This window comes from Saprolegnia parasitica (assembly GCF_000151545.1).
Source record: "Saprolegnia parasitica CBS 223.65 unplaced genomic scaffold supercont2.133, whole genome shotgun sequence".
Classification (NCBI taxonomy): Eukaryota; Oomycota; class Saprolegniomycetes; order Saprolegniales; family Saprolegniaceae; genus Saprolegnia; species Saprolegnia parasitica.
In genome coordinates this window covers 33,897-53,894 of record NW_012156527.1, presented here as the reverse complement: position 1 = coordinate 53,894, position 19,998 = coordinate 33,897, and the positions used below count along the sequence as shown (strand labels likewise).

Sequence of the window (19,998 nt, the reverse complement as noted above, 5' to 3'; positions counted from 1 at the left end):
ACAGAGATTTGGTCGCTGCCGGCCGAATGTCTACCTGCGCCAGGTGTTGAATTTACGGTGCATGGGCGAGACCTCGTGCATCGCCACGTCAGCAACAAGAGCAAGCTCGAAGCCATTGCCAGGTATCCTTTCTTCTACTGTGTCGAGCTGTATACCAAGTCATTTGATTCGATATCGATGCACAGTGTTGTTTTTCGAGGTTTTTGCGACGCCCGCAAGTGTCCTTGTCCTAGCGTCTACTGGACTTTGGGCATTCGTGTCGGCGTCCCGGGTGCGTCGGTGACCGACGAAGCGCTGCTAGCATGGAGGTCCTCGCAGGCGACTCGCCACGTCCGATGTTTATGCATGCCCCAAAACCGCGTGACAGACCAGAAGCGGCAACTTGAAGATGTCGCGTTGTGTTGAAGACCACGCGCCCGCACTAGTATGTCACTCAAGGAGCAAGCATCGACGTATCGGCAGCGTATGCATGTATTCCAAGAGTCTCGACGCTTGTTTGTTTAGCAATCTGTTCTAGGTCGGCGGCTGCTTGGGCTGCATGTACTCGTCCATGACGAGCGCTTGCATCGTACTCAACGACGCCGTGTCAAGGCCCGCGCACTCGGACGTAAACACAGCATAGCGCCGCAGCTTTTGCACGGCAGCGTCGACTTTTGCAAAGGCAGGTGTTCCGGCCGTCAGCAGCGCCAAGTACACAAGACTCGGTAGATGGCCCGTCGAGAAATGGGTGCCTCCTCCCGGAGCACACAAATACTCGGTCGCCGCTTCAATGCACGACGCCGCGCGCGCCTGACTTAGCGCATTTCGGTGCGGCCACATGGCGGCAGGGAGGTAGCCAGCGAGGTGGGCACGGTCGCGCAACGCGTCCGCGAGCGATACGGGTGGCGCGACGAGGTATGCGGCCACCTTGTGCACGAGAACCTCGGGCAGGTACCGACGAAGATGCATCGACGCCGTCAGATCCATCGGGTGCGTCAGCATGTACGTCTCCACGTCAAACACCCTGCTGACCCGCTGGAGCTTGTAGAAGGTCTGGACGAGGTTCGACAAGAGATGCGGCCACCACAGCGGAATGCAGTCGCACGCGATCGATTGCGCGACGACGTCGCCGGCGGTCGCGAGCTGCACCAAATGGGCAGCGAAATCAATCGTGACGTGGGCGGTTTGGAGGCGGTGCTGGAAACGGGCCGCGCCAAAGCGTCGAACCACCGCGACAATCCAGTTGGCCATGGTCTCGTCGTCGGCCCACTGATCGTGAACGTCCAAAAACGTCTCAATGAGGTGCAGGTCGCCGTGGTTGTAGAGCACCGACGCCATCTTGTTTGTGATTTGGTCGGGGTTCGGTCGTTCAGGTTCCTGCGATCGGAATTCTGAACGATTCAATGAACTGCCCCGACCATCGTTGTCCCGGGGGCGCCGGTAGAAATACCGGAAGGCCGCTGTAAAGACGCTATTGAGCGATCCGAAGCCGAGGTCGTCCCCGTCCACGTTGGCGCGCAAAAGCGCAATCAAGCGGTTGTAGCCCAAAATGTGCACGCGCGCCGCTTTGGGCCACACGAGAAGAAAGCAGCCGGGCGACTCGTACTCGTCCGTGTCGGCGGCAAACTCGTGGATTGGCGTCTGATGGTAGATCTCTTGGACGAGCGTCGGTGTCGCACACAAGGGATGGAAACTCGCGGGCAGCGCCGCATTGGCGTCGGTGTGTTTCTTGCCGTCGTCGCCCGTTTGCACAAGTGCAATGTCATAGACGTCGGCGGCCAGCAGGCGATCGACGATCGCCTTGTCACGACCATGGAGCGAATCAAACGTCGAGCTGCGTGTCTCGAGCCCGATCGCGACGCCAATGGACCCGTCATGATCGTAGTGGCCAGCAACGTCCTGGAGCTCTTGGATTGACGGCAGCGGCCGCGGCGCGAACCATGCCGTGGGCACTGTATCGTGCCACCCGGATTCGCCCAGGTCGTACGCAGCGTAGTATACGGCAACGGACCGGTGTCCGGACGTGATGGGCGCCACCGTCACTTGACACGTGCTGTAGAACGAGAGAAAGCATCCGTCGAGCGCCTCGAACGTCGTCGTCCAGTCGTCGTCCGAGATTGTGACGGCGCCACCGACGCAGGTGGACGGGAAAAAGTACACGACCGTCGCAAAGGTGTGGGGAGGCGGTCGGCTTGTTGGCGTCAACGTCGACGCGTCGCCGGTCAAGTCGATCGCGAAATGCGCCAGCGTCGGTTTGTACGCCATCGAGAAGTAATTGCTGTCGTCTGGCGCTGGATCCAGCGCGCCGAGGATGTTCGAGTCGACAAAGAAATCGCCACGGAAAAAGTGGTAATTGTGGACCGTGACGTCCTTGGCCGGCACGCGCTCGGGGTACGCGGCTATGAGCGCCGCCACGGTCTCGGTCGAGAGAGGCCACGTAGCGACAGTGAGATCACCGAGCTTGACGGTAGGGCTGCGCCTGACGTTAGGATTGCTCCGGCAGCAGTGGACCCTTGCAGCGTCACGTGCAAACGTCTGCAGACTGTACTTGTCCTCGTCACTCATCCCAAGCAAATGCAATACTGCGCTTGGAATAATTGGCAAGATGATGCAATCGGGTGGCAGGCGACGTCTCTGCCAATCATGTGTAATGCGACGCAACAGCCGACGTTCGGTGCATGTGTTAGACTATCACTCATGCACATCCGTGCACGCCCATGAGTGATGGGCGTTTACCGATGCGATACTTGCGGCGAGTAGCCGAGGTTGATGCCCGTTCTTGTCCTTGGAACCTGCTCCTTTTCGTGCTGAACTTGGGTACCAAGGTGACATTGAAGCAACTTTTGCTGCGGCCATCAGCGCTTGTGCCGCCAGCGATGACTGCATCAGCAACGAGCACGTCACTAACGCTGTCGTCGACCAGCGAGTGCGCCGACAACGTCGTCACCGAATCGCTCTCTATAGCGACAAGCCTTCGTTTCCTGGTGTTCGAAACATTGCCTTGGCCTGAACCACATCGTCGCCCTGGTTGGTACCGCTGGAACACCAAGCAACGCGCAATGCGAGGCGTGGGGCGGTAGCGGCGCCGCGTTGCAGATGCTTGTACCATCACCGCATGGTATGCCTAAACTTTGTACTATATGTAGAATCTATCTTGCGTCAAGATTTACTAGTACATATTTTGGATAGATGCGCAGAATGTGTCCATAAAGTAGGGACACACGTCGACGGGAGACCCTCGTGCCACATGCAACCAGTCTGCTGGTGTCATGAGGTGCTTGAGCAGCAGCAGTACTTGTATCTTTGGGCGCCGTCGTCGGGATCTGCGTGATTACGCACATCGATGGCTCGCGGATGGCTGGCGAGAAAATCTCCGTGCAGTGGATCGTCTGCGCGTTGTTGGCCTTCGCGACGACGTGTGCTGTGAAGCGGTTGATCGCGCCGTCAGAGTCAAACGTGATCTGATAGGCGCATCGGTGGCCGGTAACATTGGCGCCACGTACGGTTCGCGATTACGAGAGTGCATCGCGGGGCGTGCGCGGAGCGCTCTTGATCTGGTTGCCGCTCACGTCCAAGACGCAGAGACGCAGAGGCAGAGCTGGCCGTTCCGGGCCAAGTACAGGGTCGGGAGCTGCGGCAAATGCCGTAGCATTTATAGAAGCCGGGATTGACGGTGGTCGTGGGCTTGGAACGCGGCAGAGGGCGAAGAGGTCGAGCGCCTTGAGATGGCGCAGCGATTAAAAAATGCCAACGCTTGCAGTCCGTCATCGTCCCAGTACGTTCCGATCGAGTGACGTTCGCGCCGTCTTGTGCAGGAGCTGGAAGCGCCGAGTCGGCAGCTGGTTGGCCCGGAGCTCGAGATGACGCAGCGCTTGTGCAAACGTCGCCGTGTCGACCATAGTGAGTATCGTGATCGCGGCCGACTCGACGCCGAGTCGCTGGCCTCGACCTTGCGCAAGCGGACGCCCGACACGATCGGCGTTGTCGAGAGGCCGACGAGCAGTGCGCTGACGCGAGACGAGTCACGGGCAGCTGGAGAGCGCCTCGAGCACGAGCTTAAACGCTGTCGTCGTTGACGTGCTGGCGTTGCACTCGAGCCCTACGATGGAGGTGGTAGCAGTCTCCAGTGGCTGCTCGGCTCCAGCGACGGGCGCACCACGAGGTTGCGCGTATCGAAGGCCTGCACGTGGCGGCGGTCGACCACGTGTACCGTATCGTAGAGCGTCCATGACACGCCCGAGTGTGCGCGGCAGCATGAGCGTGCGCGGGTCAAACGTTGCGCAGTGGCAGGAAGCTAACGAGCTCGGGGACGGTGGGCGGCGTCGAGGCTTGTGCGTCACCAGCATGCCCAGGAAGACAACCACCGTCTCGGCGCGTCCATGAGGCGCAGACCGAGGCGCTTGCAGTCGGGCTGCAGCGACACGATCAGGCCACTGCGATCGGGCGGCCCATGACCAAGTGGCAGGTCGGCGGCCATTTATTGGTATGGAGTTCTGATAGCAGCCACAACATGTGGTCATCTGTGGCGAAATATGGCGCATGCCATATTTAATAAAACCATCGATTCCTCTGGCTGTAGCCCACGCACGAAGACCAGACATGGCGCGATGCACTCCCCAAAGCGGCTTCTATCGCCTGCAGAAACCTCGGCGATTTCATTTTCAGACGCGATCGCGACTCCCACCGCCGCCGGCGGCAGCGCGGTGGCATGTCCGCCAAGATCGGATTGGCTAAAAATGGAGAAAAAGCGCGGTCTGCATTATTTTGTGAAATTCTTTTTTATGATTTGAAACTTGTATTGCATATGGGTGGCATTGAGGTGCCGCATGTAATACATGAGATGCCGCATCGAGCCCTAGATTCGGCACATGCAGGATGCAATCCAATCGGGGAGCCAAGTTGAAGCTTATGACCATAACAGTGGACACGAGCACGTCGACGCCCGAGCCCGACGACGCCCAGACGACCTCCTAGACCCTGCTGCACCCAGTGCCGACCTCGACGCCAGCTCCGAGGTACCGCGGCCTGCGCAACATCAGCGCGACCCAGTCTTCTCCAGACGCTGCACATGACACCCGTGTTCCGCATGTGGCTGTACCAGTCGGCATCCGCATCTAACGACAGCAGCCGTGTGCGGGAGCTCCAGCTGCTCTCTGCGCGGCCCTAGCTTTAAAACGATTGCAACGCCAGCGACCCGACCGCTCTGACGCTGAGGTTTGCCTGGACATCAACGGACGTTCTGCAGCAGCACGAGCTCTACCACGTCCTCTTGAAGGCGCTTGATGTCTCTAAGGCACGCCCGACGAACGCTGCATCCACGACCTCTACCAAGGTCAACACCCTTACCCTCTTTTCCGCATGAATCTCCGGTAGTACGATGGCTCGGCACACTCAAGGACTCTGTGCAATGCGCTACGCGCGGTCACGAGCGCAACCACCTCGATACCTTTCCCGACCGCTTGCTCCGAGTCCCATCGACGCCGACACGCCGTCGAAGAGTCGTCACGAGCATCAATGGCACGGCGCCGTCGGCGGCACCAACCAAGATGCCAACAAAAGCTCGTTGTCGCAACTCCCGCCATTGCTCATGCTTGAGCTCAAGCGCTTTGCTTGGAGCAATGGCACGAGCAGGCTCAGAAGCCGTGTCTCGTTTCCCGCGTACGTCGATATGAACGGGCATCATATCGCGACAGCTGGCCGTCGCGAGACGATGCTGGGCTTGGACGGTCCACGGTTCGTTCGTCTCGGTGCTCATGCACGCAGGCGCTGCGAGCGCCGGTCGCTACGTTGCGTACATCCGAGCACGAGACGACGATCATCAGTGCAACGACGACTCTGCCTCGTCCTCTCGTAGGCCGAATGGGGCACGATGGCTGGTCTCATCTCCCAACACTGCGGCTCGTACGCCGTCCGTTGGCGCGGTCGCCTCCGTCCGTGTCGTCGGCGCTGCGATTGCTCGCGGCAACGACAGCTTTAGAGTTATCTACTTCTGTCGCATGGTGTGCTCAAGCTTTTGTGGTTCACAGTACGATGTAGTGTGTTCAGAAGGTTTAAACCAAATGTTGCCTTTGCGTCGACTGGACTGGAGTGGATGCAAGTCGTTTCCCGTTGTGCATTGAGCGCTCGGTGCATCGTGGCCACGACGGTCGGGCAAGCTTGCACGCGTCGCCAAGTCTGCAGCGGAGAACCCTCTAGCCTCCAACGCTGGGGTCCGTCCCAAGTGCGCTCTTGATGCAATCAAGCAGGCCGCGCTGCTGTACCAAGTGCTCTGCGCGTCGCCGACGAGACGGCGGCGTCCTCGCGTCGATCCAGATGCCGGACCCGCTCTTGCCATCGAGAGCCCGTGCGTGGCGGTGTGGCGAGTCTCGATTCAGAGGTCCACCTCCGGTCTGCGTGTCGATGTGTACGCGTGGGTCTACCTGTTGAGACGGGACGAAGATTAGGGTTAGATCCGTTCGTAGTTAGTGCGCGTGTCTAGCAACGAGTCGAAGCCCAGGCTAATCAAGTCATTGTTCAATCACCTCTTCTTCCAGCAAGCCTAGTAGCGACAGCGGACGCGCCGTCACAGGCGGTCACGCCTCGGCGCCAACGTTATTAGGCACCAATGGGCCTTCACGATCACCTCAAGGGCAAGATCAAGTACTACACGGCGCAGGTCGTCGCAAAGCGCTACGCGCAGGCGATTGCTATCGACTGCACAGAGACTTCCCTTCTAGACATTCGCCAGCCATCGGTGCGCGTCATCACGCAGATGCCGAGTTTGCGACGGCGACAGAAGACGCAAGAGCTGCTGCCTCCATCAGTCTGGTCGGATGTGGCACGAGGCGGTCAACAAGGCTTGACCTCGCCGTCGCCCGTTGACCTGTGCCGCGACTTCATCGTCGTGTCCCGCTTCTATATCCGACTTGCATCGATGCCGTCTACATGTAGAAGTGTGTACTGCGTCGTGTCCAACCGACCTTATTTTGTTTATGGGTCGTCGGCTCGGGCGAGGCGCGTGGCTTGATCCAAGAGTTTCTGAAGCGACGCGGCGAGCTCGACCGCCGTTGGGCGCAAATTCGGGTCAGCGTCCACGCAACGATCGACGAGGTCTTGAAGCCACTCCTCACAGTTGTCGCGCAGCGCTGGTCGGTAGCCGCCGTCGACCACCGCCGTCGTGAGCGCGACTTCGTCGTCGAACGCTTCGTCTTCGTACGGCAGCTTCAACGTGTCGAGCTCGGTCATGAGAATGCCAAACGCGTAAATGTCAGAGGCCGACGAGGGTGGCGCGTCGCCTGCGAGCACTTCGGGGGCCGTCCATGCCAGCAGCGCATCGTCGGTCGCCGACGTCCCGGGCACACCGACCTGGACCTTTAAAGCCGGGCTGAAGAAGACGTTGTGGCTCGAGAGATACCCGTGGACGAGACCGTGGGCGTGGACATCCACGAGCGCGCTGGCCACAGCGTGGCCGAACTCGATCTCGATCAACGGGCCTGGATGCGCGTCCTTGTGTTCCGCCATCAGCTGCCGGAGACTGGCAAAGTTTCCTCCCACGAGAAGACTCTTGGGCAAGATGGCAGCCACAACCGGCACAAGATACGGCGACGTGCATCTATGAAAGAGCGATCGATGCATCCAATGCATGCATGTATGTGATCTTCGCACCGTGCGATCGCGTCGAGATCTTCGTCGTCGCCAATGAGACGGTGTGTGACGATGTCCCCGCCCATCGAAAATGAAGCGCCAGGCGCTGGGACCGGTGACACCTACCCATTCAGTGTGTGTTTCGGGTGTCTGCGAAGTGTTCTTACTCCAAGGACGGGGTGGACCAGGTCCGGGAGCAAGTCGCGGGCTAAAGCGGCAGGGTCGATCGCCTCTGCACTGGTCAACGTCGATTGATCCCTCTAATACAATGTCACGTCGTGCTGCCGCAAGCACATGAAACGAACCGCAGGGCATGGCATCGCATGCGGTCGTGGCACGAGCAGCGAGCACACAAACCTATCTGCCGGCGAATTGCCGACCTTCAATGGCTCCCAGTTGTCGGTCGAAGCCACCGTCCCGGACGGTGGGCTGGGTGGCGGGGCACGGGTGGCCGCGAGCCAGCGTACGATGCTGCGCGGGATCGCACGTACGTCTTCTTTCATGACCTATAACGCAGCGGCTAAGCGTGCCACGCTGTGCAGTCTTACGAGCTGGGGTGTCGTCGACTTGAGAGCCATCTTCAAGCGCACGTGCAGCATCTTGAGCTCACTCTTGTCTTCTCGCACATAAGCGCACTGAGGGCAGACGATGTCCATGATGGTCATTGTCGACTCATGGCACGCAGCGCAGGTCCGCGCCCAGTGGACGGGGTAGCCGCGATGGTGCAGTCGCATGAGGCGCCGGATCACGGCGGCCACGCGGTCTTGCGTCGATGCGTGATACCCACACGAGCAATCGGCCTCGATAGGGTGCCAGTTGCCACATCCGTCGACACAGAAAATCTCGGGCAAAGACGCAATTTCTTTCTACGGCAACGGATACAAGCCAATGGGAATAGCACCAGTGCAGCATACCCGCGACGCAGCGATCGTGAGCAGGGACATGTGACATGTCAGAAAACGACCGAGTCGGTCCGTGTCGGAGGCTGTCGCTCCATCCTAGTATGCACACATCGTCGCGCTGCCAATGCAAACCATGAGTCTACTGCCGTCGGAATTGCAACGTTGGCCCCCGTCGCTAGAAGTGGCTTGATGCACGGCCCGTTGCATAGCCGCAAGGCGCAATCCAACGGCGTCTTGCCCATCTACGCCGTCCAATCAATCGGATACTCGGTAGAGACCTTGGCCGTACGTGATCACGTGCATCGACGTCCGCGCCCGCGTCGATGAGAATGCGCAGAACCTGCGACGAGCGTTTGGCCATCGCTTCGTGGAGCGGCGTCATGCCACCCTATCGCCGCGCTGTGGGTTCCCGTGCAAACAAAGCGCGCAGTAGGATCGCGCGTACACTCTGGACGTTGACGTTCGCGCCGCGATCAACGAGAAGTTGCACCGTGTTGGGCGCGCCGGCAGCGCTGGCCACCGACAGCAGTGACAAGCCGCCCTACACAACCGGCTGGAAAGTTGGTCGTCAACATTCGGATACCGGAAGCGCCCCATCCACATGGAGGCCGCTGCTTAGCATGTGTGCCGCCGCGTCGACATCGTCAATTGCCGCGATGCGCATAAAGACCTCCGTCGTCTAATCAAAAGGGTTGTGCACACAGTATCATTGTCATGTGACAGCGAACGTACGCTCATGCCGGGCACTGCGACAGCCGTCACCTCGCGTTGCAGCGTCTCGAGAACCTGTTGGGCGGTCGGCCGCGCCGCTGGGTCACTGCGCAGACACATCTCTGCCAACTGGCGCAGCCACAGCTCGCTGTCTTCTGTGAGCGTCGGGCGAAGCGTGCCGTTGATGACACCGCGGGTAAACGCAATTGGGTCTTGAACGTCTTGGTCAAAGTACGGCAGTTGACACGTGTCGAGCTCTGTGAGGAGGACGCCAAACGCGTAAATGTCGGCGGGACAGCCGTACGTCGTGCCTTGCGCTTGCAGAATCTCGGGCGCCATCCAGTACCGGGTACCGGGCGCTTCGGTCATCTCGGTGGCCTCGAGCCGTGCGAGTCCGAGGTCGGCGAGCTTGACCTCGCCACTTGAGCTCAGAAGGACATTGTCGCTCTTGATGTCGCGGTGCACGAGCTTCTTGGCGTGCAGGTCTCGCAAGGCGTTGGCGATGACCCAGGCCACGTGGAGGTTGGTCACGTGTACCGGTGTACGCTCGTTCATGCGCTTCTTCTCGAGGTGCGTCCGAAGACTACCGCCATCCATGTACTCGAAGAGAAGGGCTGTTGTCTCCAAGTCACGGTCGGCAATGGCCACAAGCTGCACGAGGTATGGCGACGGGCACCTACGATATCCGAGATAAAAAGTGCGATCCATCATGCAGCCGTACGCGAGGAGGGCTTCGGCTTCGGCGTGGAACGACTTGCGATGCTCTGCGTTCTTGAGTATCTTGACCGCGACCTTTTGGTCCATGTAGAAACCAAGGAGCACGACACCAAAGCCGCCGACACCGAGCTGTGTCGTCGTCACCTCGTAGTCGGTCGCTGCAATCTACGTGCACACGTCAAGCTCGCCGAGACTCGATGTCTCGTCAACCTCGACGACGCGAGGCTGCACGCGATCAAAGAGCTTCTTGGCCATCGATGTGCATCCAAACTCGATCGCCAAGGCCAGTGGCGTCTTGTGCTCCTACAACGCAAGCCTTGTGTTGCGGGACGAGGCAAGTCTGACGCACGTGATTTTGTGTTCCGAGGAGGACTCGAGGCGTGGCGAGGAGCCGGTCGAGCATGGTCTCGTTGCGAGTAAGAACCGCCCAATGAACGAGCGAGCACCCGACCTATGCTTGAAGCATCGATGGTGTGTTGGCGATCGTTGGTCTGTACCTCGTCCGAAAAGTTGCAGCTAAAAGGGTGCTGAAGCAGCGCGGCGAAGCGTTGCTCGTCTTGGAGAACCACCGCGATGAGCAATTTCGTTGCCTACACGCCACAAATGCTTTCGAGTACAGGCGCGCGACAAGGTAATTACGTGGGCGTGGGCTGCGCCGATCAACGCGATCACCTCGGGGTTTCCCTGACGCGTAGCTAGGTCCATGGCACTTTGCCCACTCTACAACAACAACAGCACGCACTTGTCAGAGTCACCGAGGGACATGGGCTGGCGCCACCATTCTCTCTCGAACGTCAAAATCGACGCCGGCCTGGAGAAGGGTCTGAACGATGTCGACGCTGCCTTTGGTAGCCGCCAGGTGCAGAAGGGTCACGCCACCCTACTCCCATGTATGATGCACCATGAGCGTGAAATGCTGTAGTACATCATAGCGTTGGTTGAGATCAATATCGGGCGATGCCATGAGCGCTGCGACAACGTCGGCGTGGTCGGCCAAAATCGAAATGAACAAGGGGGAATGTCCGCCCTAAACACCGGAAGAAGCGATCCCATTGTTGTACGGTCAATGGGGCGCATACGCATTTCGCGTTGACGTCAGCACCACGCGCAAGAAGGGCCAGCACCACGTCAAGGGCACCGCTTTCACAAGCGAGGTGCAGTGGGTTCTGTTCGTTCTATATCAAGGACATGAGTGGAGCGTTTGAAAGCTAGACGCAACCGTGACGGCGTGAATATCGGCACCAGCCTCGATAAGAAGTGCGGCGATGTCTCCGCGCCCGGTCTGAATCGCGAGATGCAGCACCGTGTCGCCATACTACGACATCTACATGTTGAAATCATGCAATGAACATGCCAGTACCTGGTTGCGCTCGGAAGTACAGACACCGCGCTCGAGGAGGAAGGCGACGATGTCGTTGTGACCGAGTAGCACTGCCATATGCAGCGGCCGACGCGTATCCTGGTGCATGTTTTACGTTGCTGTGCCGTGCGAGCTGTGTACGTACATGGTCCGCGGCTTCGAGGTCGGCGCCAGCGTCGGCAAGAGCAACCACATGCGCGATGCGCCCATGAAGAATCGCGGCATGCAACGGCGTGTGTGCGACCTGCATATGACAGTGTGCGTGTCATCGACCTCGCAGATTAGGGATACGCACGTCCGACAACGCATCCACGTTGATATCTTGGACGGAAAGTAGCTTCTTGAGCATCGCGATCGAGCCGCGTTTGGCCGCCACGTGCAGCGCCGTCGAGCCATTCTACATCGACACTCCAAGCGCGGGAGTAAAAGACGCACGTACGTTGACGTTGACGTTTGCCGCGTGCGCGAGCAGCAGGTCCGCGATGCTGTCGTGCTGCAGCAACACGGCTGTCTTGAGAGGCGTCATCGTGTCCTATAGGACGATGCATCCCGTGTCGCATGCACGGTCGTAAAGTGTAGTACGTCGCTTGCACTGTCGGGGTGGACTCCGCTTGCCAGCAGCTTGCGGGCATCGTCGATGTTGCCGGCCTCCACGGCCACGTGCAGCTGCTCGTCGGGCTACGGATATCATGAGCGCGTCACGCAAGAGGATCGATACAGTACAGTGAGGCACCGCTGGGCCCGTCCGACTTTCTACACAACAAACGACCTGTTCGCATTCGCACTCCAAAGACGATAAAGGCTGCAACCGAGGGGATGATGGTTGGCGCTGCGGGCATATATATCGAGGCGCTTTCGGGTTGCGCAAGCACGGAGATGGCCTCGACGACTTGCAGCCCGGCCTATTTGATGGTCGGATTTGATGCCGTGTGCAGAGGCGAGCCGCACCGATTGATCCTTCTCAAAAGATACCATCGACGGCACGAGGTGGGGGTGCCTACACAGTGTGGCTAAAGACGTGCAACAAACCAAAGACATACGATTGCAGCTTGGGTAGCAACATAGCGACGAGCTTGGCCGCCGTCGGACGCCGCGTCGGATCGACCGCCGTGCATTTCGCTGCGAGAGCTTGGGCCCACTCGGCGCTTGTATCGCGAGGGTTAGGGTACAGCGTCTGGAGGAGGATCCCGAACGAGTAAATGTCGGCGGGCGTGCCGTAGCCGCTTCCGGACGTGACGACTTCGGGCGCTCGCCACTTGCTCGTGCCAGCACCCGTCGTCATGTTCGTTGACTCTTCCTTGGCGATGCCCACGTCACCCACCTTGATGTAGTGCTTGGACGAGAGGAGGATGTTGTCGGTCTTGATGTCGCGATGGACGACGTTCTTGGCGTGGAGGTCGTTCAAAGCGTTGGCGACGACCCAGAGAATCTCAATGGGAGCGTACACCACAGGCACAGGTTCGTCGTTGGCGATCTTTTCGAGGTACGAAGTGAGGTTGCCGCCGTCCATGTACTCAAAAAAGAGCTGCGGCGCGTCTGACTCAGCCTCGGCGGTGGCAAGCAGCCGCACAAGGTACGGCGATGGGTTGCTATTCAATGGTGCATGAGCTGCCTTTGGATACCAGCAACCATCCTACTCTTTGAGGACTTGGATCTCGTCGCGGAGGTTCTCGGCAGCCTTGCGGCTCGAGTTCAAGACAGTCTTGATCGCGACGTCTCGACCAAAGAGCTTGTCCTTGAAGACGATGCCATAGCTGCCACGGCCGAGCACTTGGAGATGCGCCGTCGCGTGCAGAGACACCTACGGGCACAAGCCGCTGCCTCTTGGATGTCTGCGGGACGGGGCATACCTGGGCTGCTTTCGTGATCTGTGCGGCGTGCAGCTCATGGACGAGGGACGCAGTACCCAATTTCGTGGCAATGGCTGTCGGCGACTCGCCAAGCTACACGGATATCTGGCGTCAGAGGTGGTGTGCTCCAATGGCACACAACCGTGTTGACACAGTCGAGATCGATCGTCGGATCCGTCACTAGCGCAGCGACCAGTTCGTTGTGGCGACCGAGAAGCGCCAGGTGCACCAGCGTATTGCCGTACTACACCACCGATGAAACGAGCCGAGACTCTCTGGTTGGTACCTCGTCTGTTTCGTTGACACTGAGCCCTTCCGAGAGAAGGGCGCGAACGACGGTTAGGTCACTATGGCGGGTCGCATGCAGCAGCTCCATTTTCTACGCGAGAGATACTATCGAATCCCATGCGTGTAGCAAGTAGGGTACCTTGGTGCGAACGTCCTGAAGCACAGCCAAGACACTTGCATGGCCGTAGTGCTGAGCGAAATCGACAGGTGTGGCTCCAGACTAGAGGCGGCATGACAACTTTAAGGGGTGCCATACACCCGTACACTGGTCGGCACGTCGAGTTTGGCTCGTGCATACGCAAGCTGGCGCACAACCGTTGCATGACCTTTGATGGCGGCCACATGCATTGCCGTGGCCCCTTCCTGTCCAGGTATTCGCGATAAGCGGTTGGACACGCAAGAGGGGCTGCGTCGTACTACCTCGCTTTCAATCGCATTCACGTCGGCCCCCGCCTCGAGCAGCAGCGCAACAATGTCTGCTCGGTCGTTTCCAGCCGCGAAGTACAGGCACGGAATCTACATCCAGTGTGAACCACAGCGGTAAATAGAAAGTGTACATCCGTGACGCGGTTGGCGTGGGCCCCCAGCTCTAGCAAGGCGGCGACGGAGGTGGCACAACCACGGCGACAAGCAATGTCCAGTGGCGAGACACCACCAGCCTACGAAGCACATAGGTTTGCGATCTGCTTACGTAGAAATCAAAACGGACCGATAGCGTTGTGTTTGGGTCGACGCCATTGAGCACGAGAAAGCGGATCATGTCCACGTGACCTCCATGCGCTGCACAATGGATGGCCCCTTGACCATACTAGAGGAGCACATTTGATGTCAAGTCCATACTCTTATATACCTTGTCCAAGCGCTCAAGGTTGGCACCCGCGGCCAAGAGTCGCGCGGCAATCGCGACATTTCCATGGGCTGCGGCCGCCACGATTGGCGGCTGCCCGTTCTAGTGGAGAAGTGAAAGACGCGCCACCACATCTCAAACAGTACTTGGTTGTTGACGTCATTCGCGCCATTGGTACTCACGGCAAGGAGCTCTTCGACCACGTCTTCGTGGCCCAAGCGGGCGCCTGCATGGAGCGCTGTCCCCATCTTGAGCAGGGTATCCATGTGAGTGGCCTTGCAACGTATCGGTGCTGCATACCAGATTACTCAAGTGGACATCGGCGCCACGCATTAGAAGGAGGCGCACGATGTTGACGTGGCCATGAACAGCGGCCCGAATGAGCGCCGTTGTGCCATCCTGTCGGTTTTGGATCGTGGATCATCCTTCACAACACAGGGCCGCACCGCTGTCGACAGGTCGATGTTGGCGCCGGCGTCAAGAAGCAGCTCCACAACGTCGACGTGTCCTTCAATCGCAGCAATGAGCAGCATGTGCCCACCAAACTGCACAGGTTGTTACTCTGGCGATCGCTCCGTTTGTGACAAAGTAGTGAAGGACATACGTTGTTGCGATGGTCAGGGTCGGCGCCATCGTAAAGGAGTGTGGCCACTCGCGCTGCATCGCCGGTCGTCACGGCGTCGACGAGACTCGTCTTGTACGCAGTCGACTGCTCGTGCACCGCCATTCGCTTCTGTCGTAATACCTTCTGTCGAGTCGAAACGGCAATGCTAGTCAAGCTAGTCAACAACGTCTCTCAACAGTCTCTCAACCCCGTGCAATCCATTTATAGAGGTCATCAGCTGCCGTCAAATGATCGAATCGAGTTTCCAAGGGTTTTGGGACCCCCATGTGCTGTTCCACATTGCAGTACGGCAGCGTGACCGTCTCCCACGGACCACGACATTCTATCGATCCCTGCCCATGAGCCCTGCCTAGACGATTAGTAAAGCAGAGCTGGGAAATGCACTGCCGCTCTCGACCAGCATATGGTCTAGGAACGAGCCAAGGCTGTTCGTTTTCCCCGAGAATCCATTTGTAGAGGTTCTCACAAATGATAGAATGCATTTTCAGAGGGCATCCGCGTTTTGTGATCTTCCAGCATTGACCATCTTGGCTCCAAGTGTCGATGGGCGAAGACGTGCGATATGTGTCATCGCTCATGGCTGTCTGATGTCGCTCCGCGTAGGCCAAAGCAGTGGCACTCGTCGACGCTGTCCACGCTGGCGATACCACCCGCGTGGCTGCGCTACTCCGTGGCCACGCCGACGCCAATGCCCGCAACCAGGTACCTCGTTTTTTGCTGCTCAACAGTGTGCGATCTTGACACGTGCATGTAGCTTGGTGAGCTACCGCTCTTCGAGGCTGTGAGACGAGGGCGGCACGACATGGTGCGCTTGCTCCTGGACGCTGGTGCCAAGCCCGACTTGCCGAGTCGAGTACGTCACAGTACATCTCGTGTCGCGTTGGGACGCATGTGTGTAGACCGGAGCGACGGCGCTCTTGGCTGCTGCCGATGCAGGCGACGTCGACCTCGTCCGACAGCTCGTGCGGGCCCGCGCAAACGTCAACTTTCGTCATTCGGTACATCCGCGCATCCCGACAGCAGCGTCGAGCATGTCTCCATAGAGTGGCGTAACGGCCATCATCCTTGCTACGCAACGCGGGAGCGAGGACTCGGTGGTCGTCCTCATCAATGCGGGCGCCGACGTCCGGTCGCGGACGTGGGTACTGCGATCGACGACTAGCGACCAGAATCATGATTTAAGCAACAGGCGGGGGTGACACCCATTCTGGCGGCCGCAGAGCAAGGAAATGTTGCGATCGCGCGCCGCTTGCTTGATGCTGGCGCCAATATCTTGGACGTTGATCAGGTTCGTTCTTATGTGGACTCATCGGACGTTGAGTTGTGTATCTCTAGGATTGCTATGGCGTTCTCCATTATGCGGCAAAAGAAGGTCATGTCGAGATGCTGGATGTCCTTGTCGCATCTGGAGCCGCAGTTGACGCGGTGTCCGTGGTAGACTTGAAACCACACTTGAGTATTTTGCTCATGCACAACACACACCTCTAGACCGGAGCGACGCCGTTGCATTGTGCGTGCGTGATGGGCCACGCTTTGGTAGTTGATGCGCTTTTGACCGAGACTTATCCGTACGCCGACGAGGTCACAATGGTCGTGGAGCTGTCCGATACCGTGTGGGCTAACGTTTGAGGCCGGTTTAGGGCTCATGCCTTCTGGCCGCGGCGACTGAAGGCTTCGTTGACGTCGTCAAAAGGCTTCTAGCGCGTGGTGCCAATGTCCACTACGCGGATGCAACGGTGGGGTCCATTACATGATTATTGTGCAGTCGACGAGCAGTGCGTTGAATGAAGTGCGTGTAGACGGGAGCGACGCCGCTCTGCGAGGCAGCTGCCAACGGGCACACGGAGGTCGCACGTGAGCTTGTCAGAGCGGGTGCTATGATGCTCGAACGTGCCAAGGTGCTTGATTTCGCGCTCGTTGCTCGCCCGACTCACCGCAAGGCGCGTTATAGGATGGATCGTTGCCTGTGCTCGCGGCCGCCAAAAATGGTCATGCAGACACGGTGCACATGTTGCAAGACTTGCAACGCAAGGTAGATAACACTCGTTCTGCAATCTGCACTTGCCCTTCCTTTCACTCGGCGCATTAGGTTCTGGACTTGTTCCATGCGTCCCGACACGGTCGCCTCGACGATGTCCGTGCGCTGCTGTCGGATGGCGTTCGCATGGACCACGTTGATGACGTACACCGTGCCACATCATTGCGATTAAAGGGTCATCCATCATTGTAGCACGGCAACACGCTGGTCCATCTGGCGCTACTGGGCGGCCACGACACTCTTCTTGCCTTTGTGTTGGACCACGATGGTGTCGAAACGACGGATTCCAACAAGGTCCTCCGTTGCCTTCTTCTCCCAGTGTAAAATGTGTTTCGTTTTTAGTTTGCCGAATGCCCGATGAGTATCGCAGTCAAGTCGACCAACCAAGCTGGTATCGACCGACTTTCACCGGCCCAAGACATCACTGTTGCCGAGGTACTTCCATTGCCCTTGAAACATATTGGGTCTTGACTACGTCGCATCAGGTGGCTGCACGCTCGTTGGCAAAGCTACAAGAAGTTGGCATTGGCTGCTACAGTATCGTCTTCAAGGACACGCACTGTGGCCAAGACGTAGCCGTCAAGGTGTATCGAAAGGCCCATTTAAGCACTGCGATCATTCGAGACAAGATCCAAGTCCTCAAAGAGTGAGCTGGCTGTTGCTACTCTTGAATTCAGCTCATTTAGCACTGAAATAGCAACCCGTCGCCGTACATTGTGCGGCTGCTCGCCACAGCAGACGCGGAATCGGACGCGCCGCAGCTCATCTTCGAGTACATGGATGGCGGCAACCTCACTTCGTACCTCGAGAAGCTGGCCTTGGGCAAGTATGTTCCTGTGGTGTACGATCCCATTGAGATTCTCTGGGTCGTTGCCAACGCCTTAAACGACCTTCACGCCAAGAACGTCGTCCATCGGGATATCAATACCGACAACATCCTCCTCTCTTCCAAGTACTACATCAAGGTGGCAGACCTCGGTGCCGCCAAGAAAGAGTCAACGAATATGACGACGGGTGCTGGCACGAGCAAGTGGCGAGCGCCCGAAGTCCTCACGTCCGGAAGCGGCTACGGGAAGGCGGCCGACATTTACTCGTTCGGGATTCTCCTCCAGACGCTGTACCCTAACCCTTTGCATGCAAGCGCTGAGTGGGCCCAAGCTCTCGCAGCGGACTGCACGGCGATCGATCCAACGCACCGCCCGACGGCGACCAAGCTTGTTGAAATCCTGCAGCTACAAATGCGGTACCGATCGAGTAGAGTGAGAGATGACGATGTCTGTCCACGCGTAGGCATTCGCAGCTGGTGGTGTCGTTGCCAGCGTTCTTGCATGACCAAAAGGTTGCAATCTCGTTGTACATATTTTGTCCTGTATATTTGCATTAGGTTGGTCCTCCAGCCATCGACGTCATCCCCATCAACCCAACTGTGGTGGCCCGGGTATCGTCTGCTGAAATCACACACAATAGTGCACATCACTTTCTCGCCTAGAAGCTTGGACCCTCGCCGTCAACTCTCAAGGTATCGAATCCACCGACTCATTCCCTTCACAATAGCGTGTATAGAGGATGCCAGAACGTTTTCTCAGGGCTATCCAAAGGCGGGACGTCGCCGAGGTGGTCGACCTTCTCGACAACAGTGGCGTGGACCCCAACTGTGCTTCAGCGGTTCGATAACTTTTTCTCAGTCAGCTGTTTATATTGCATCCGACAGACGGGCGAGACGGGTCTTATCATAGCCACGTGCCTGGGTCACTGCGACATTGTCAGCGTCCTGTTGGCACGCGGGGCCAACGTGAACGCAGCTCAAATCGTACGTAGTCCGCGTGTGCGGCATCCGAGTCTGTACGTGTTGTAGGCTCGCATGACAGCGCTGCACACCGCTGCGCAGCAAAACAACTGCAAGATCATGCAGATGCTTCTTGCAGCCAACAACGTCAACGTCGAAGTCCGTGACAGCGTACGCAACTCGACTCTTTGGCGTCGCAAATCATTCTTGTTGCGTTAGTTTGGCCACACGCCGTTGCATCTCGCCATCAAAAAGAACAACAAGGAGGCCCTCGACGTACTTTTGCGCGCCAATGCCAACGTCAACGCAGTGACCAACGTAAGCTCGTCTGTCGACGACGGCGTAGGTCATCACGACGGTTTTTGTTTATAGAAAAAAAACACGCCACTGCACTATGCGACAAAGTCTCGACTTGATGCGGTCGTCGCGCTGCTCATTGCCCATGGCGCCGACGTCAATGGCCGCAACAATGTACCTTTGGTCGTGAGGAGAGATGTTGTCATCCAGCCCATTTTTTTCTAGGCTACCATCACACCACTGTATACCGCGCTCGCCACGTTCGACGAGCCTTCGGTCGCGAGTCTCGTCCAATCGGGGGCTGATCTCCACGATGTGAAAGTACAACACCCTATCTATTTTCCCGCCACCTAACGGCGCCTTGCAAAACTAGGACAACGAGAGTGCGCTCCAAGTCGCTTGTCGCATACGCTTTGTGGCTGCAGTGCCCATTTTACTGACGCATGGCGCCGACGTCAACACCAAGCATGTGCGTTGTGATTGGCGATACGTCTTGAAAGACTCCACCATTTGTTGTAGAACGGGCTATCACCTCTGTGGGACGCCATCATGAGCAACTGCTCTGATCTTGCCGCCGCTCTCCTTACGTCGTCCGAGATCAACATCAACGAGCAGGACGAGGTTGGTGGTGCGTTGCTCTCCAAAGGTGACTCAGTTCTAACTTGTAGCTTGGCAACTCACTTTTGCACCTGGCTGTCATGAAGCACAACACAACCATTGCCCGCTTGCTTGTCGGTGCCAAAGTCGACGTCGATGTCGTCGACGCGGTATTAACGCCACAATGTACTGTTGCTGCGCTCACATCAAACTGGATAGAGTGGTCATCGACCCATCGAGCGAGCATTGGCGCTAGGAAACCAAACCATGTACGAGCTCTTGCTTCCGGCGTCCGACCACGTATACAATCTTTGTCTTGATTCGCATCCTGAATCTCACGAGCTTGTAGAGCAATCAGCTACTCGCTGCCGCACAAGC

At 58.1% G+C, this 19,998-nt stretch overlaps 4 protein-coding genes across 4 annotated transcripts; 1 reads left to right on the top strand and 3 right to left on the bottom strand.

The window, feature by feature from the left end:
- Positions 1–513: 513 nt before the first annotated feature.
- On the bottom strand, positions 514–2,544 carry SPRG_14521 (hypothetical protein; the record flags this gene model as incomplete). Its single annotated transcript, XM_012353732.1, has 1 exon — positions 514–2,544. The coding sequence occupies one exon, from the start codon at positions 2,542–2,544 to the stop codon at positions 514–516; it is 2,031 nt and encodes a 676-aa protein (XP_012209122.1).
- A 947-nt stretch (positions 2,545–3,491) lies between these two features.
- On the bottom strand, positions 3,492–3,878 carry SPRG_14520 (hypothetical protein; the record flags this gene model as incomplete). Its single annotated transcript, XM_012353731.1, has 2 exons — positions 3,492–3,698; positions 3,759–3,878. 2 exons carry the CDS (start codon positions 3,876–3,878, stop codon positions 3,492–3,494), a joined length of 327 nt encoding a protein of 108 aa, XP_012209121.1.
- A 3,070-nt stretch (positions 3,879–6,948) lies between these two features.
- Positions 6,949–8,105, bottom strand: SPRG_14519 (serine/threonine protein kinase; the record flags this gene model as incomplete). Its single annotated transcript, XM_012353730.1, has 4 exons — positions 6,949–7,570; positions 7,624–7,724; positions 7,788–7,862; positions 7,908–8,105. 4 exons carry the CDS (start codon positions 8,103–8,105, stop codon positions 6,949–6,951), a joined length of 996 nt encoding a protein of 331 aa, XP_012209120.1.
- Positions 8,106–15,445: 7,340 nt separating this feature from the next.
- SPRG_14518 (TKL protein kinase) lies at positions 15,446–19,969 on the top strand (the record flags this gene model as incomplete). Its single annotated transcript, XM_012353729.1, has 21 exons — positions 15,446–15,457; positions 15,506–15,604; positions 15,657–15,755; positions 15,802–15,900; positions 15,946–16,044; positions 16,092–16,190; positions 16,238–16,336; positions 16,391–16,483; positions 16,702–16,800; positions 17,426–17,586; positions 17,638–18,183; positions 18,231–18,279; positions 18,325–18,378; positions 18,430–18,459; positions 18,652–18,750; positions 18,946–19,044; positions 19,099–19,197; positions 19,397–19,492; positions 19,543–19,644; positions 19,692–19,790; positions 19,877–19,969. 21 exons carry the CDS (start codon positions 15,446–15,448, stop codon positions 19,967–19,969), a joined length of 2,325 nt encoding a protein of 774 aa, XP_012209119.1.
- Between the last annotated feature and the right edge of the window lie 29 nt (positions 19,970–19,998).